The following is a 19,218-nucleotide window of genomic DNA, read 5'->3' as shown; positions in this document are numbered from 1 at the left end:
CCGAGCATTAACGCTGAGCGAGCTACTTACGGCTGAGAGTTCACAGAGGGCGCCAATATGTGTCGAACAGGGATAGGTTGGGCGTGGGAAACTCGAAAATCCGGGAGGTGCTTTGAATATGCCAGAAATAAAGATTCACTTTTTCAGCAATTAAGCAATTCTATGTAGATTCATATCTGGAGCTAAAATTACGAGTTCTCCTACGGAGTGGCTCGTTGGTCTAGGGGTATGATTCTCGCTTTGGGTGCGAGAGGTCCCGGGTTCAAATCCCGGACGAGCCCACTTTTTTTTTTTCCTCATCTACCTCCTAATTAAATTTATTGTTCCGTGGGCCGTTTTTGTCCTGGATGGGAAGTTGACCTCACCAAGGGTTCCGGAAGAGCTGTGGATCTGAAAGAAGAGCAGGTAGCAGGGTGAGTAAGCCGCCTCAGAACCGGAGATCGCCGGTGGGAGATTGGGTGCAGAGCCTCCTGCGAGTGTTTCCAGTTGTCTGGGTCATGGGATCATCCTTTAACGTTCATAAAACTGTATCTATTGTACCTACAAGAGGTTTTCCCAACAATCAATAGCATTATGCAGAGCCCACCCCTTGTGGGTTTCCGTAGTGTAGTGGTTATCACGTTCGCCTAACACGCGAAAGGTCCCCGGTTCGAAACCGGGCGGAAACAAGCTTTCTTTTATAGTTCCCTTTTCTTACTATTTGAATATTATAATTTTGAAGTTGGTCCACCAGTGTAGACTGTAACCCACCCCGCTTGCTGTCAACAATATGGGCGCGCACGGAGTTGGGGTATTTCATAGCCGCATGCTGGTAAAGGGAGTCGCACATCCGGAGAAACGTAGTCCACAGGTGGGCCTCCAATTCACATACTACTTTTGTACAAGTCGCATGCTGTGTGGAAAAAAGTGCAAAGTATCACCACACCCTGGCAGCGGTGGGATTCGAACCCACGCCCCCGAAGAGACTGGAGCCTTAATCCAGCGCCTTGGACCGCTCGGCCACGCTACCTTACTTGGAGAATGCCGGCGTGCCTTTGGCTGTCATTTTTCAATTCAGGCAACATCCACTGGGTCCTGAGGAAAACCGAATGTTGGGATGGGCCTACAGGTCAGCACAGAAACCAAACTTCAACCAACAGAATTAGCTTGGCCACAGCCACAGGCGTGGAATCTGTGCTGTACGAACGCTTTGACAAAAGAGAATTCGCCAAGCGCAGACCTCACACAACGGTTTTTGGAAGGATGCTCAAGAAGTCACCCGGACCATTCACCTTTGGGGACTGGGCGTGGATGCAGAGTAAGCTTTCTACACGATTGCTTGTTTGTTTAACTATGAGCGTGTGTTGTTTTTACAAATTAAAGGAAGGGGAAATCCTGCACTGCCTTTCCCAGTTCCTTTTCTTTAAACCCGTTACATTTTTTGGCAGAAACACTGACACATTCAGAAGTGGCTCTTTAGTGACCACGTTGGTCACAATCTCAGAGGCCTCCATCCATGCAGCTCTGTTGCCTGAAGTTTCCACCCTTGAAACAAATGTTTCAGCTGGAAGTTTCAGGTCTTGACAAAACACGCTTGATTGCACACTCTACAGACACCCTCTTACCCCCACCCGCCTAATTATAAAAATCCATTTCTTAAAAAAAATAGCAAAATCCAAGAGAAAAATATATAGAAAAAAATTCCCCCGCAAGCCCCAAACTGAGATAACCATCACTATTTGGTGAACTAATCTCCAGTTGGTTTTCTGTTGATTTTTACCTGCACCAGTGAGTCTATATATTTATTTGTGATCTTGCTATAGAAATAGATTTGAATCTCGCTTAAAAAAATTATCTCGAATGTCGTGTATAACCAATAACAAGCTTAATTAGAGGAGGAGACGGAAACTTCAGATACTAAGGTGGATTTTGGAACACGTTTAAAACCTTTAAGAGTTGACATGAGTGTTCATAAAGTCTTTTTTAGATGTAGGGCTTTCCTTTTAGTTGACAATTTTCACTCACCGATTCTTATTAAGGTCAAAGTCTTTTGCCTGTAAAGTTAAATGAAAAACAGAGAGAGAGAGAGTAAAACAAAATTTCCTTAGTGTATAAGGATGTTAGATGTTTGACTTTTAAAAATTGTCAAGACAATTAATTTTCTTTGAATTATAGATCACAGTAGCTTTCTAAGTGATCAAGATAGAAGTACAAGCAAATTCTCAGATGCTCCTGGAAACACATTTTAAGATACAGCTCACAAGATATGTATTTCTTTTGGGGAATGATTATCCTTTGGGGATACTGAAGAATACTCAATTTATCTTACACTAAAATTTAGCCTTTGATCACTGTGGCTGGGATAGATCATAAAGTGGAATCGCCAAGGTTTTCTGGATGCACTGTTATTCGAAATAACTCAAAGACATCTTGTGTCCTCAATCAGACGAGTTATTTCCTTTTTCTCATATAATTAATATAGTGGGCTCTTGTAATGGTGTTTCAGGACGTTCTTGAAAACAGGTTTCAACAATACTAAGATCCTTTTTCTTTAACAATTTTCTTCCTTTTTCATGAGGAAGTCACTGCCTTACTCTATTCTGCAAGATCAAGTGTTTCACTGACAGAACTGTTCGGAATGAACTCAAGAGACTGGAATCTGGGGTCTCTCCTCAAGTACTTTCCTCCTCTTTTAGCATCATTTAACTACTCTCTATCAATAGTCTAATTGCAACCGAGTTCTTCAGTCAGACGATTGACAACCATAAGTGGGGGAAAAAAAGCTCTTTGATAAAAGCCAACTGCTCAAACGAGGTCTTCTCATGATGCATCTGAAACCCGCCATCCAGAGCTGCTTCTCTAGTGCTGGAGGTTCTCAGAAACACCTTGTTGGATTCTTCAAGGGCTGCTGATGCTCTGTACCTGTACCACTCAGCTGCTCCTCTTCTAGATAGTCGTGGTCATCCTCCCAGTCATTAAATTCCTTGCCATCTTCCCCGACTCCTGAAGTCATGGCCGGCCTCCTCCTCTTCCACTGGCCCTTCCTGGTAGGGCTGTGGCGGGGCTCAGGTGTGGGGGTTCAGGGATGGCTCCCAGTTCCCGCTGCCTGCCTCCAAGAGAGGAGGGCAGTCAGTACCAGAGAAGAATACACTGCATCCCGGTAGATCTATTCCTGGTGCTTATGTTACCGAGTCCAATCTCATTTTGCTCATCACAGGACAGGCCAACAAATCCGGAGACGAGGTGCTGGGGCAAGGAATAGCGACTTTATTCCGAAAGCCGGCAGACAGAGAAGATGGCAGACTAATGTCTTGGAGAACCATCTTCTCCAAGTCAGAATTAAGGAGAGCGGGTATGCTTGGTTGTTGCAAACTTCTTGGTGTAGGCATTCTTTGTTGGCGGAATCCTTTGTTCTTGCAGCTGTCCATGTGCACCAGATCATGATGCCCCTGTAAACCTCCAATATAACAAATGCTATTTTCTATTCTGCAACTTGTTATCTTTATAGGAGTGCAAAAGTGTTCCTATCCGTAAAGGTCAGAGCCTTGAGAATAGGCTGTCTATTTCAGGCTAAAGGCAACATTCTTTTACAAAAGGTGCAGAGCTGGCAAGACTAAGCCTAGACAACAGGCCACAGGGTTAAAGCCAAAGGAACAACAGATCTAATATGGAGTCAGATTTGTTCTTTTCTATTATTACATATAGACAGCGTATAGGCTGTCTCAGAAGGCCAGAGAGGCCACGAGGCATGGGGGAGTGGGTGTGTAAAGTTAAAGTAGATACACATTACATAGACAGAGTGTGGGCCATCTCAAAAGGCAAGGGACAGGCAGAGAGAGAGAGAGACAGAGAGACAGAGACAGAGACAGAGAGCCCTGAGATGCCTGCTTTTTAGTCTCTATGGGCTGGGTAGCTTCATATGCTAACAAGTGGGAAGATTATTCCTCCTGCTTTGGGGAAGGGGCTGGGATTCCCAGGAACTGCGCCATCACCCACTTTTTGACCTTTTATGGTCAGCCTTGAAACTGTCCTGGCACCAGTGGGAGTGCCATTTAGCATGCGATTGTATTACAGTGAGCATAGATTGGAGCTCAAGGGCTACTGGGAGTTGAATCTCCCACTATCTTGGCGATAATTGCTGTGTCATTCTTTTAATGGCTATGTCCTGCCCTCTTTCCTCTTGTCTCAACTTTATTACTTCATCTAGATAGCTGTGGGTCAGCATTGGTCTCTTTCTTTCCTTCCGCCTCTACCTTCTGTCCATCCATCAACAAACCTGTGGAAGTTCCCTACAAAGAATGCCAAGAGTGCCCACCACCAGCCTCTTGTATTGTCTGGGGCTGCTCAGGCCTGCCTCCAATCCTATTTGCTCACCGATTTTAATTTGGGAAAGTTCAGACGTGAAAATATAGTATTACAATGAACCTGACATACCCATCCCCCAGCTTCAGCAGTTTTAAATTTTTGGTCACTTCTGTGTTCTCTCCACCTTTCTTCTCCTGATTATTTCAAGCAAATCCCAGTTATCATATCATTTCATCTATGCCTATTTCAGTCCAAACCTCTAAAAGATAATTTTTAAAAGACATCACAATAACATTACTACACCAAAAAAAACTAGCAATAATTCCTTAATATGACCAACTGTCACATATGAACATTTCCCTGTCTTATAATTTTTTAAAACAAGTTTGTATGAATTAGCGGTGAAAAGAATTCTTTACATTGTATTAGGTTAATCTGTCTCCTGTGTCTTCATCTAGTGTTTTTTTCCCTCCCTCTCTCTGTCTCTCTTTTCTTGCAATTTATCATAGGAACCTGGTCCTTTGTCTCATACATATTTCCTACAATCTGGATTTTACGTCTCTGTGAAGTCATCTTTTTAGAACACATATGGGTCCTGGTGCCTCATGTTGTAAATCCTTTAATGAGTCCATATTTGACTTGGAAAGGAGGCTGAACTGTGGTGTTCGAGGCCCTGCCTGCGCTCTGATACCACCTTTTACGCTTTGCCCCAGCTTTCAACCTGGAGGCCTGTACCTCCTAGAACAAGGCAAAGATCTTTCTGTTTGCTGTTTTCTGTACCTGGAAAACCCTTCCTTTTTGCCTTTTGGATTCCTCTGCCCCAGAGGGTACCTGTAGTAGGTACGGTTCTCCAGAGAAACAGAGCCAATCTGCAGGGTTGGCCAGCAGGCTGGAGGCTCAGGGAGCTCTGTGGATAGGCCTTCAGTCAGGAAGAGGCAATGTTACAGATAAAATCTGGACAGTTTGATAAGAGTATTCTCTCTTACTGGGGGAAAGGTCAGTCTTTTTGTTCTATCCAGGCTCAACTGATTGGATAAGGCCCACCCACACTGTGGAGGGCAATCTACTTTACTCCACCAATCAAAATGCTAATCTCAACCAAAAAGAACTTTGTGGAAACACAGACTAATATTTGACCAGATATCTGGGCACCCCATGGATTGGTCCAGTTGACACATAAAATTAACCATTCCACTACCCCAAACAGGAACTCTTCATTCCCACTCCTGACTGTATTAGCTCTCAGAGAATGCTGCACATTTAAATCACAGCCATCTACATTCCTGGCTCTATGATTCTTTTAAAAATTTTTTTATTAGTTTATTTGGTTTGTCGTTTGTCTTCTCCCTAAGAATGTAAGGTTGTAACAACAGGGACGCAGCCTACCCTGTTCACTGTTGGACCCCTGAGCTGCCCCCAGTGATAGCTACCACAAAAACCAGAGGCTGTGACTGAGTTTCAGACGGGCCAGTTGGTGTAGTTGAGAAAGGTGGTTAGGCAGGCTTATTGACCCTACCTGATTAACAACAGGGGAGAGGATGCATCCAGCTGATGAAAATGCAGGACCTTTCTCTTATCCCACAGCTACCTCCTCAGAATCCAAGGACATACCCTAGTATCTTTTCCTCTGTTCCTGTGGAAGTTTCTTTCTTTCTTTCTTTTTTTAACTGAAGTACAGTCAATTGCAATGTGTCAATTTCTGGTGTACAGCACAATGTCCCAGTCATGCACATACATACATATATTCATTTTCCATATTCTTATATTAAAGACTATTACCAGATATTGAACATAGTCCCCTGTGCTATACAGAATAAACTTTTTAAAAAATCTATTTTTATATGTAGTGGCTAACATTTGTAAATCCCAAAGTCCCAAATTTATCTCCTCCCACCCCCTGTCCCCAGTAACCATAAGATTATTTACTACATCTGTGAGTCTGTTTCTGTTTTGTAGATGAGTTCATAGTGTCTTTTTTTTCTTTCTTCCTTCCTTCCTTCCCTTCCTTTTCTTCCTTTTCTTCCTTCCCTTCCTTTTCTTTCTTTCTTTCTTTCTTTCTTCCCTTCTTTCTTTCTTTCTTTCTTTCTTTCTTTTTCTTTCTTTCTTTCTTTCTTTCTTTCTTTCTTTCTCTCTCTCTCTCTCTCTCTCTCTCTTTCTCTCTTTCTCTCTTTCTTTCTGCTGGACCCTTCCTTTACCAGCCCAAATGTCCCCTGGCAGCCCCTCCTCAGCCCAGACCCCCTTGCCAGCACTCTTTCTTGGACGAGCTATTTAATAGGGGCACCACCTGAGTCATCCCCTCTCAGGGCTGCTTTGAGGATGGGAGGGAGCTTGGTTTTCAAAACTTAACTGAACGTAAATACTGTGTCCCTGATAGGATAGGATGAAGCAGGTGCCAAAAGAGGGACTAGGGAGGAGGGGGTGACATCTTCTACCTGGGGACTCAGGGCAGCTTTCTGGGGAATGTTTCAGACTAGCCACCCCACCCCCATGTACCTGCTTCGTCTGACATGGAGGCCAGCATTGGGCTCAGGGTCCCTTGATGTTTCGTCCCCTGGAAAGGGACCTGAGAGTGCTGAGGTCTCCTGTGAAAATGACTTCCAGTCCCAGCTCAGCATAGAGGCACAGCCCAGACTTGGAGGGGAGCTTTGGAAGTTTCACGAGGGGGCCCGTCCTGAGTCAGGCATCCTGGGGGAAACCAGGTTGGCTGATCTCTGTCCATTTGGAACTCCGTGTGGGTTCAGTTCCAGGCTGCATGGACCTGGGAGACCTGAACACGGAGTGTGGGGACCTGCTCTGTGATATGAGCCAGCCAAACCCCTCTCTGAGCTCGGTTCCCACCTCAGAAAAATGAGAGGGTAGAATGCGGCAATCTCAAAAGGTCCCCTCTGGCTCTGAAATGTCCCTGCTTGTGAGGCATTTAGATTTACCCTATTTCTAATGTCTCTGCTGAATATCCTGCCCATCATCAGGGCGAGTTAAGGCCAAGATCAAGAGCCCATTTTTTGGACTGTCCTAAGTATTGTTGGAGAAGGTGGCCCCTGAGATCTGCCATGAGATGCCCACCCCCAAACACCTCCCAAGCATCCTTTCGCGCCATTGTTCTTCCCACCCAACCTGGGTCTGGGACACAGCAGTTCAGAAAAGAAGCAGTCTGTCACCAGAGCTGTTACAATCACTGGCTCCCCTGCTCTGCTCCAGGTTGGGAGGAAGCCGGCCATTGTCTCAGAAGGACCCACATGGGGAGAGTGTCCCTGTTGACAGGGAGGGTCTGGGGACATCCCCCCCCCCCCCACCATTCCCATTACGACAGAATTAAGGTGGTTACTGGAGAGTAAGTTCTTGTCTTGTCGTAGAAAGAATTCAGAGACAGACGAGACAGGGAGGTCAAGAAAGTAAAGTGAGGATTTATTAAGGGATGGATACTACACTCTCGAATAGAGAGCGGACAGGGCCAGCTGAGCAGCTGCCCTGAGTTTCTTTGGCAAGCTGTTTGCTTAGACTGTAAAAATGAATGGGTGGAATATTCACCGAGGAGGGAAGGGTTTGGGGTCATATACCTTGATGTTCATCCCAGCTCCACCTTTCTGAGGGGAGGAGGGATTTCTGTCTATATTTCGTCTGGATTGAAAGTGTCATGACGTAAGTGCATGATGGGTACTTCTAATCTGCAAGGCTAATTTTATGGTAATGAAGGCGTAGTGAGCAAGAAGTTACATGTGGATGCCGGAGATTCCTGCCTTTTTCTACCTTTCTTTGTTTGCCTCCAGGACACTTGTCACCCCAAAATGTGTGATTTCTTATCAGTCGGGAGGTTCCTGCTTTCCTCTGTCCAAGCACCTCCGTTGTTCACAAGATGTGTGGTTTCCTGCCATTTGGCCTGTGCGTCCATCCTCCTCCTCTGCTCATATCTAGCCATCTGCCTGCTCTAACAGGGTGAGCGTGTCAGAAAAGTCCTTCTCAAAGGCAAGAACTCAAGGAGTAAAAGTGCAGATGACTGTGATGAACAGGAGAGGGCCTTAGAGGTTATATGGCAAACGTCCACAGCATCCCCTGCCTCCATTTTCACAAGTGGAGAAACTGGGAGCAGAAGGCTGGGCTGACGCAGGCTGCCTCTCTCCTCCAGCATCTGGGAGGGCAAGAGCGTGGGGATGTTCCTTATTTGGATCTTATCTGAAGCCTCTTTGCTTCCTGATCTCTTACTTCCAGGCCCTGATTAAGAAGAAACACCCTAAGTTTGGGACTTAAGGTCCAGAGCTGATCACTCTTCAGTTCGTTTTTGTTCAGGAATGGCCTGTGCCCGGCCCTTCTCTAGTCTTTAAAGATATTCATTTAATTCACTTCATTTAAGTCTGTTTTGCTTGTAGCCCACTCACTTTCCTCCCCTGACATTTGACATGTTAGCAGATCTGTATCCTGGTCTGGGATGTCTGGATTTGTAACACGTGTGAATGGTATTGTGTTTAATTTCATGCAATTTCTCCCTTTTCCCTTGTTGGTGTCTTTCAGCTCATCCATGTTGGCTGTTCACCTCCAGTCATGCTGAAAATCCTGGTCCCCACCCTACCCTGGAGGATTTCTTGGGGACACGTACCCAGGAGGAAGCTTGGTGGGTCTGCCCTCTTCTTACTGCCTACTACAAAGCCCCCACCTATGCTCATTTTTCCAGACCACATTTTTTAATCATCTGGTTCCAGCCCACCATCCCAGCTGGCTGTATGTCCCACACATTATTGTGAGAGCAGGCAGATAGCTAGATATGAGTGGAGAAAGGGGGACACAGGCCAAATGGCAGGAATTGGGCAAAAAGGAGGGGCACGGGGCCAAATACAGGAAATCTTCCATCATGTAAACAACAGGGGTCCCTGGGCAGGGAAAGAAAAGCAGGAACCTCTGGGCTGATAAGTGATCACACATTTTGGGGTGACAAGGGGCTTGGAGGCCAACAAAGAAAGAAGAGAAAAGGCAGGAATCTCCAAATGTAATGTTTTGCACATTATGCCTTCATTTCAATAAAATTAGCCTTGCAGATTAGAAGAACCCATCATGCACCAACGCTATGACACTTCCAATCCAGGCTAAATAAGGACAAAAATCCCTCCTGCCTTCAGGAAGCTGGAGTTGGGATGAAAATCAGGGAATATGACCCCAAACCCCTCCCTCCCCAGTGAATATTCTGCTCATTCATTTTTACACTCTATGTAACCAACTTGTCAAAAAAACTCAGGGCAGCTGCTCACCTGAGCCTGCCCGCTCTGCCCTTGAGAATGTGCTGTCCATCCCTTAATAAATCCCCACTTTACCTCCTTAATCTCTGTGTCTTTTCTCTGAATTCCTTCTGTGATGGGACAGGAACCTGGTCACCGGCAACATTCGGATCCTCAGCCAACTGGCCACTCACCTTGTAACCGAGCAGGACCTTATGGGGTCTTCTTGGGACAGACCCGCCCCCACATCCTCTGCTGTAGTTCCTCTCTGAAGTACCCAGATAATAGTAACCAAAAAATGGCTTCCCTCCTGCTAAAGCACATTCTAGCCTGACGGTACATGGCACACATTTCTCTCTTCCTTAGAGCACCCCCCTCCCACTCACACACCCTTTGTTCCAGGCACAGAAGATATGACTGGAGATATGACTCATTAATTCCTGGTGCACAAGACAAATACCAGACCAAGGTCCACTGGAGGAGGAGGACGTGGTCTAATAACCACAGAAACAGAAGCCGTGTCACTAGGTTTTCTGGACGTCAGTGCAGCCGTGTCAGGGAGGAAAGAATGCAGTCCCTGCACATTCAAAGATGTTTATCAGAAGCTCTGTTCCTTGGACTCTCACTATAAAACTCCCTGCCTCCCCTCCCCAAATCGGGCTCACAGTCTTGAGGCATTCGCCTCCTGTGACCCAATTTGCCTGGCAAAGAAATAAAGCTGTTCTTTTTTGCTTCCCCCAAAACTCTGTCTCCAGATTGCAATTCAGTGTCGGAACACAGAGGCTGAGATTTGGCAACAACTTCTTACCTCACCATTCCCCTGACTACTTCCCTTTCCTTCTGGAATGGCCTCCCTGCCCACCCTCTCCTCTTTCAGGTTTGGCTAAAGTTTCTACCCCCTTGTGAGCTCAGGGACTCTCACAGGCCAAAGCTTTTGTGGAGCCCTCACACCATCTCCTCCCTGCAGTTCTGTTTTCCTAGGGGTGGTGAATGTGAGCTCTTGCTGGCAAGAGCATATTGTATTGTAACTTTTAAGCATGTGAAGGTTTTTGTAACCCTCAGGTGTTAGCTCAGGACCACACTCAGAAAGAACCAAATAAATGGGATTTTGATGGATGGCCCTGGAGGCAGACGATGCTAGAAGCGAATTTGTCTACTCTACGGAGAGGCCCAGAATTGTCTTTCCTGGGTGGCCCTTGGTGTAAGTCCCCAAGAAGTCCTCTTTGGGCCTCTGCCAGCTACCACAGTGGGGCCTCAGGAGGCACATAGCCATACTATTGTCCCAGGAAACTCAGGAATGATGGAGGCTGTTGGGTAGAGAGAGAAGGGCCTCAGCCCATTAGGACATCCTCAGTGGCCTTTGGCAGCTCCCCCCAACTAGTCCCTTCCTCGCCAGCTTACCCTTGCCAGGCTCCCACGTCTGGCTTTCGAGGTCCCCACAATTGTGACCCATCCTCTGCCTGCATGTGTTTCCCACTGCTCTTCAAAGCACGCATTCCACTAAGTCCCACCACAGCCATCCTCTCCAGTGTGCCTTGGCTAAGATTCGTAACAGTAAGCAAGAACTAGCACCAGGTCGTGCTGTGTGCCTGGTCTGCGCTTACACTCATAGACTTTGCTGGTTTTACTGTGACAACAACATTCTGAAGGAGGTGCTACTATCGCCATCTCACACATGAGGACCCGAGGCACAGGGAGGCTAGGAAACGCGTCAAGGGCGGCAGCTAGGAAAGATGGGATAGTCCAGACTCTCCTTTTATCCCTGCTCTGCTAAACATGAGCTCTATTTTCCTAGGTCCAACTCAAATCGTTGTGCAAACTTCCCTGGCTAGTTCAGACCAGTGTGAGGGCACAAGGCTGTATTTTAATAATCAGCTTAAAAAAATCTTCAACAGCTCTGTTTCTTGTGTCTAATCGTACCTTCACCTTTTGGAGAAAATGATCCTTCTTGCATTTCTTTAAGAAGAAGCTCCCAAAGCAACACCAACTCACATCTACCCCTTATTTTCTTGGCTCTTGGCTCTCTGCTGCCCTCCTGTGGCTGTTGGTTTTCCTGGGCAGGGCAAGGTAATAATCTCTGATCCCAACTCATTAACAACTGATAAGGGCTTTCAGAGGGTCACAACATACAGGATCCCTGCTCTTTAATAAACTTAAACTACTCAAACACTTACATAGTCTTTACAACTTTTTTGCTTTTATTTTTATTTTTTGGCGGGGGGAGGTAATTAAGTTTACTTATCTATTTTTGGAGGAGGTGCCAGGGATTGAACCCAGGACCTTGTGCATGATAAGCATGCACTCTACCGCTTGAGCTACAGCCTTCCCCCCAATTTTTTGTATACTTAAAAAAATTGACCTACCTATTTGAGATGGAGATTTGCCATGTGCATGCACAGAAATCCCCGAGTTGCTGAACTGGAAACTTGGCGGGAAAGGATTTAGTAAGGTAATTGGCAACATACAGTGGCCTGTGAACATTTTTTAACTGTTTATTATAGAAAATGTCAAGCATACACAAAGGCTGAGGAGTTATCACAAACCCTCACATCTGTCCCTTTAAACCAGATTCTAGTTCCTCTATCCCCCTACTGTCTCACGCATATTCTCTCTCTCATTTCCTTATTTTAGAAAAATTTTAAGTTCGGAGCTGTGTTCATTGAGACTAGTTAGGAGATTATTATAACTCTTGTTTCATTAAGAGCATCAGTTAGTTCATTGTATGATGTGACTGGACAAGAGGGTAAACCTGTGGGATTCTTCTGTGACCCAGAACTTACCATTTTCTGGGTGTTAGTCGGTGGCCAGTATATATTTGTCAATTAAAAACTTGGTCTTTGTCCAGGAAACGGAATCGAAGACAAAGACTATATAAAACACGCACATAAAATGAAATCGGAACTCACCGGGCTGGTGAAAGCAAAGACTGGTAATCTTACGTTTGGGTAATTGTAGTACAAATTCCCGCCTCCCTGGATTTGGCTGAATTAAGTTTCCTCTGGATTTTCTTCCAGTCCAGTCAGTGGTCATAGATAAACAGTTCTGGTTGAAACACTCAATACACTTACGATAGGTTGAGGGGTACAAAATCTGGAAAAATCTGAGTGGGCAAGGATTTAATTAGAGAATGTTTCCTGGGAGTGGAGACTTTAGACCAAATTGAAATTAAGACAAGGCAAAGAGAGGGAGTAAGTTTGAGGAGGATAACCAGAGATTTAATGTTGTAGAGCTTAAGATTAATATGGTGAATGGGGCGTTTACTGATCCGCCACTGGCCATCAGTTGGGGATCAGTAAATTAAATTATGGTCCATCCAAACCATGGAAAACATGGCCTTTCTTGAAAAGAATGAAATAAACTTGTGGCAGTGATTGCTTTGGGAGGTGAACGAGGTGGCAGGAGGTGAAAAGGAGACACTTTTCACTATGTATCTTTTTCTATGTTTTCAATTTATTATCATTAAAAAAGGCACACAATAACTTACATGAACAATTTTGAGAAATGTAGGCAAAGAATGGAGGGTTTCATAGAAAAAAGCAAAGACTCTTGCCTTTTTTTTTTTTTTTTACCATGCCTAAGTGATCGTCAAAGACAAAATGCACCGGACAATTAAAGAGATGATTTTATTCAGGCTGTTGTCACATGGAGAATATTTGGTAATGAGGAAAGTTCTCAAAGAAGAGGAGGAAAACTCGGGGTTTTATAGCACAAGGGAGTCACTGAGGAAGAGTGGTGGCAGCTCTTAGCTTAGACTGTGTGGGAGCAGGGTGGTCTTTCGTGGTTAGTTCCTTAGCCATTTGCAGAAGCACAAAAGGGTGGAGGGATTGCATAATCATTCTGTTTTCAGACAACTCAGGGTTCATGAGCCAGCTCATCCAGTTTCGCAGCCGTAAATATCGTCTGTATTCTGAGTTAAGAAAAGTCATCCAAAATTTGGAAATATGGCTGGAGGATGAATGCATGTCCTTTCAAAGTCATTGATTCACAGGCTCACCTAAGGATTATTTAATGCTCTAGGAGAATATACACATGTTTGCCTTTGCTATTTACTGTGTGATTAGACCCCAGACATTCTACCATTAACTTGTAAATTCTGTTTGATGGAAAAAATAATCCCAAAGATTTAATGTATTATTCTGTAGGACATTGACCAGTTTTGTACCTAACTTAGTATTATACTCTGTCAATTCTTTATTAGATTGATTATAAACTGCCAACTCCTCAAATGCTCTTTTTAATTGAAGTATAGTCAGTTTACAATGTTGTGTCAATTTCTGGTGCACAGCATAATGTTTTAGTTATACAAATACATATATTTATTTTCATAATGGGTTATTACAAGATATTGAATATAGTTCCCTGTGTGATACAGTGGGACCTTGTTGTTTATCTATTTTATATATAGTACTTTGTTTCTGAGAATTCCAAACTCCTAATTTATCCCTCTCCATCCCCATTCCACCCCTGATAACCGCAAGTTTGTTTTCTATGTCTGTGAGTCTGTTTCTGTTTTGTAAATACGTTCATTTGTATCTTTTTAAAAGACTCCACATATAAGTGTATCCTATGGTATTTTTCTTTCTCTTTCTGGCTTACTTCACTTAGAATGACGATCTCCAGGTCCATCCATGTTGCCGCAAATGGCATTATTTTATTCTTTTTTATGGCTGAGTAGTATTCCACCAAATGCTCTTTGAACCAGCTTTACCATCCTGTTGGTTGCTTCATCAATTAATGTAAGTGGAATAAAATACTTGACACATGTTTACTTTATATTTATATGAGAATCAGATGTTTACCTTTCGAAAAATTATATGTGGACAGCTTTGGAGGTGCTTCTTGGTTGTTTGGGTGAACTCGCCTGAGGGGGCAAGTAAACTTTGCTGAAGAAGTATACCTCATGGGCCCCTTGAACCCAAGTGTGGCTCCCAGAATGATTCCTAGGGGCTAAGAACTTTATCTTTGCTGAGTCTCTGTTTTTTATTTTTGGTGGTCTGTGTTTGTGTCTTTGCTTTTGTTTTTAGTTCTTGGGCAAGATTGGCTCTGGTTCTGTGCTGCACATGACTGACAAATTATTCCCCATTGATGGCAGCAATAACTGAAAATCTGGTTTCATGGTCTGACCATTTGGTGATGTATGTTGGATGGATGGATGGTGGGGGGAAAATAATCCTTATTGTATGAGTTTGCATTTGCTGTGAAACTTTGACAAGCTCATACAGAAAAGGAATATAGAATTCAATTATTCCCTTTTCTTAACAGTTTTTAAGATAACGAATCAAAATGAACATTAAAAGACAATGGTGACAGAGATGGAAAGAAACGTATCAAAGAGGAAGAATGTTAGCAGAAACATCCTAATCAATGACACGAAGAAGGGCTGGAGGGTCAGGAGGGCAGCATTCCAACCTGGAGCCCTGCGTGCTTGGTGAACTGACTCCACCACCCAGCGAGGGCCGCCCTGATCAGTCAGTTGCGTCTGCGATGGGGTGTCTCTCAGTGCAGGGAAACCTGCACACCTCCGTCTCCTGGAAGGAAATGGGCCTGAAATGGAAGCAGGAGAGGCCGAGGAAAGCTAGAGAAGGGAAGTTTCCAGGAGAAAGAAAGGCTTGTGCCCTCAGAACTCCTCTAGACTCTCCTCCTATCCTTTGAAAATAGGAGCTGACTGACATTCTTGGGGGTATTTCCCATCCACAGGCGGGAAGTATGCCTGATGCCTGCCACCAGGGCTCTGGAAAGGTTCTGAAGAAATGCATTATGATTGGTCAAAATGGGAAGACAGTAGGTCTGAAAGAAGTCACCCAGAAAAACCTGGAAGAGAGAACTTCATGCTAAAACCCTGGCAGAATCTTTAGGGGTTAAGAAAATCTTTCCAGAAACAAAAATTGTGGCACAGAGAGATCATACACCCCCTCACCCACAAGAGGAGCACAGTGGGAGAGCGCTGGGCCAGGACAGGAGGGGCCGCTCATTCAGAGCCAGCAGGGAGGTCGCACCTGTTGAACAGACCCCTGGCTGGGCCCAGTCCAGCTCTTGGCAGAGAGGTTTTATTCCCTGCCACCCCTCACTGCCACCCATTGGTCCCCTCTGTGCTGTGACTGAGGAAAGTTGCTTCTGTTTTCACAAATCCTTGGAGACCCCTCTTCTGCCACACCTCTGTCCCCAGTCTGCAAATTAAACTCCAAGGGAAGGGGGCCTCCTGGGAAGTCCTCTGTTCATCTCAGCTGCTCCAACAAACAAACTGTCCCAGGGGGAGAAAGGAAAACTGGGGAGTGAGGGCAAGGGACTTAACCAGTCTCAGCCCCAGTTTCCTCGTCTGCAAAAGGGGCACAATGATGTTCGCCACAAAATGTTTGTACTGACATTAAACTGAGCAGACTATCAAGTCGTCCCTCTGGTCGGTTCTAAGAATTGTAGTTACTGTTATTGCTGCTGCCTTCTGTGCTCTCTAAGCTTGGAAACAGAAAACAGAGCAGACACTTGTGGTCCTGTGGTTTAGTCTAACTTCCAGCACCCAGTCCCATCCTCTGTCTTCTCTCTTCATGCAACCAAGAGTATTTTCTTCCAGGAAAAGATGGTTTTTATTGCAAACGTGTGCAAGAACTGTTACAGAGCTTACAACAATACCGACAGTTCCAATAAAAACGTTTGAAAATAAGTTTTCAAGTAACAGATCAAATTCTCCCATTTATATTTCAGCCTTCATCCCCCAAAGGAAAAACAGGAGAGTCAATTTCCTGTTTTAGAAACTGAAATGATGGCAAGTGGCTACTTTTGCTGGAGGACTGTATATACACAGCATTTTCATGTGAATTTTCTATGTGCCAGATGTTGTGGAGACCCAGTAAATAAGTCGTTACCACTTTCCTCAGGAATCTCACTTTGTTCTTGGAAGAATATAACTGCTTTAAGAACTCTTTATAAAGTTCTCGGTGACACAGTGTGAAGGGTGAACACTCTCCAAGAGGATTTTACTAGCTCGGTTTTTGTCATCAGGAAGCACTTCATCTAAGTCACTAAGGTGAGACCGTATATTAATAGGAAAAAAAGTGACATCTCTGTGTACTCACAAGGAGCATAACGGGACACCTGGCCCACAGTGGGTTCTCAGTCAGTGGTAGAGATGAGCAGTAAGAGTTAAGGAGTCGAACTTCGGGCAGTTTCTGATATCAGAAGCAAATCCAGTTTTAAATAATAAATGATAGAAATCTCAGCTCATTACTTCTACACAGTGTTTGATTTTTACCAAGTTCTACATTCCATTTCAATATATTTTACAAAAGAAGAGATTATTTTTGTGGGGGGAAGCTGGTGGTTCATCAGAGGCAGAGAGTACTGCTTTAGAGTTTAAAAAGATCTCTTCTACCTTTCAGGCGTCGTAAGCCTCATTATCATTATTTTTGCATAAGCCTCATTATTAATGAGAAAAACTGAGGCTCACATAGAATAGATTGTTTACTTGACATCTCGAAGTCAAGAGGTTGGCAGAACCAGGCACAGGATACTCTGGCCCTTCAGTGCTGGTTGACAATTCTGCGACGGTCAAGCCCCTTCATCAGGGCTCCCATCACCTCCCGGTTCCTCAAGCTATAAATGAGGGGGTTGAACATAGGAGTAAGGACTGTGTAGAAGACAGAGACCACCTTGTCATGGCTTGGGGCCCGGTAGCGCCTGGGCCTCAGGTAGATGAACATGGCTGCCCCATAGAAGAGGGACACAGCTGTCAGGTGGGAGGAACAGGTGGCCAGAGCCTTTTTATGGGCCTGAGCAGAGCGCATATGGAGCACAGCCCCCAGGATGCGAGCATAGGAGGCCACGATGATGGAAAAGGGCAGGAGCAGCATGAAGACGCAGCAAGCAAATATCACGTTCTCAAAAATGGACGTGTCCATACAGGCCAGCTTCAGCAGGGATAGCATCTCGCAAAAGAAGTGGTCCACCTCCCTCAAGCCGCAGTAGGGGAAGGTCATTACTACCACCATCTGGATCAAACCATCTATTATCCCAAAGGCCCAGGAGCTCCCAACGATCTGGAGACAGACCCTCTGACTCATGAGGTTGGGGTAGTGAAGAGGGTGGCTAATGGCCACATAGCGATCATAAGCCATGAGCCCCAGCAAGAGCCCTTCAGATCCCACAAGGCAGACGAAAAGGCCAATCTGTATGCCACAGCCCACAAAGGAGATGGACTTCCTGCCAGACAGGAAGTTGGCCGCCATCTTGGGCACATTGGTACAGACCAACACGAGGTCCATGAGGGAGAGCTGACTGAGGAAGAAGTACATGGGTGTATGAAGTCGAGGATCAGCGTAGATGAGGAAGATGAGGAGGACATTCCCACAGAGGGCCACCGTGAAGACTACCATGACCGCTGAGAAGAGGACGAGATCAGTCTGGCTATGAGAAAAGATGCCCAAGAGGATGAAGCCATCTGTGGATGATTGGTTCAACCCTATCTCCATGGTTCAGCTGACACTCCTGGTCACCTGAGAACATGGACAAAAAGATACTGGATTGACTGACATATCTTTATTGACAGGACAATCACAAGGCCAATGGGGAAAAGAAATGATTGGTGCCCAGATCTCTTAAGAACAGTGAGGTCTTCAGTTGTGATGAGATTTTGAATATAACCCCAGGATCAGGACCTCAGCAGAAGTTGGCTGATAAACACGTAAGGTAGTGCCTGCTTACTAGGTCTTCCTGAGTAGAAATCAAAGTGCCTTCTTATAAAATCTTTCTGACTAACATATTCCACATGGCTTTCTGAACCATTTACTAACCACCTTATAAAACATCCAATTAAATTACTTGGGGCATGTCAGTGGAATGGGACTTCTCTTGAATCTGGTCAAGAATGTTTTTTCTAAATATGTTACATGGAAGAGAACCAGAGACATGGCCCGGACAAAATTCAAACCAAGAAATAAAAGTCATGCATGTTAAAAAAGACAAAACTCCCTCAATAATAGTGACAATATCTGAACTCAAGGAAAATGAAAGAATAAATAATTATAAGGAACTAGGTAAAAAGTGCTACCATATTCTGACCACAACCCTTGCGCTCATGCCCTCACCAGGTGACCCTTGTCTTCATCCTCAAAGCCATTTCCAGCTTTTCGTTTTTTTCCTTCTTCTCTCTCTCATCAGCTTCCTTCGAATTTCATCTATCCCTTTATCCAAGCAGGGCTGTACAATCCAGGGCAGACATTTTCAAGCTGCTACCAGTAGCATAGCAGTGCAGAATTTCCCCCTTCAATTTATATTAGCTGTCTATTGTTTTGTTGCACATAGCTCCAAATTTACAGCGCGAAGTAAAATAGGAAACATTTATTATTTCCCAGTTTCTGTGCATCAGGAATGGTGGGGCAGCTTAGTTGCCTCTGGCTTCGTAGGTCTCACCTGAGGTTTCCATGAAGCTGTTGGCCAGGTTGCCAAGATCACGCATGTGGCTGTCAGGCTTTGCTCCTGTTCCGCAGTGCAGCAGTTGACTTCCTCCAGGACGAGTGACCCAAGAGACAGTGATTGCACAAGCACCCTAGTAGAAGCTGGAGACTCATAATCTGATATTGGAAGTCACTTCCCATGAGTTGTGCTGAATTCTGTTTGTTGTAAGTGAGTCACTAAATCCAGCCCACATTTAATGGGAGAGGAAGACACAAAGGTAAAAATATCATGAATCAGAGGCCAGTGAGACCATCTTTGAGGCTGTCTAGCATTGCCTTTCCCG

General features: G+C 44.8%; 1 protein-coding gene and 3 non-coding genes across 4 annotated transcripts; 2 read left to right on the top strand and 2 right to left on the bottom strand.

Moving 5' to 3' along the window:
• Window positions 1-209: 209 nt before the first annotated feature.
• On the top strand, window positions 210-281 carry TRNAP-UGG. The gene has a single exon. It is a non-coding gene; the product is annotated as a tRNA-Pro (tRNA).
• Window positions 282-595: 314 nt separating this feature from the next.
• Window positions 596-668, top strand: TRNAV-AAC. Its single transcript has one exon. It is a non-coding gene; the product is annotated as a tRNA-Val (tRNA).
• Window positions 669-927: 259 nt separating this feature from the next.
• Window positions 928-1,009, bottom strand: TRNAL-AAG. Its single transcript has one exon. It is a non-coding gene; the product is annotated as a tRNA-Leu (tRNA).
• A 15,993-nt stretch (window positions 1,010-17,002) lies between these two features.
• Window positions 17,003-17,950, bottom strand: LOC102519455 (olfactory receptor 2V2). The gene has a single exon (XM_006177984.1). It carries the CDS (start codon window positions 17,948-17,950, stop codon window positions 17,003-17,005), a length of 948 nt encoding a protein of 315 aa, XP_006178046.1.
• Between the last annotated feature and the right edge of the window lie 1,268 nt (window positions 17,951-19,218).

The sequence above is a fragment of the Camelus ferus genome, chromosome 3 (assembly GCF_009834535.1).
Source record: "Camelus ferus isolate YT-003-E chromosome 3, BCGSAC_Cfer_1.0, whole genome shotgun sequence".
In the NCBI taxonomy this organism is placed as follows: domain Eukaryota; kingdom Metazoa; phylum Chordata; class Mammalia; order Artiodactyla; family Camelidae; genus Camelus; species Camelus ferus.
Note: the sequence above shows the minus strand (reverse complement) of the source record. Positions and strands in the feature narration are given on the sequence as shown.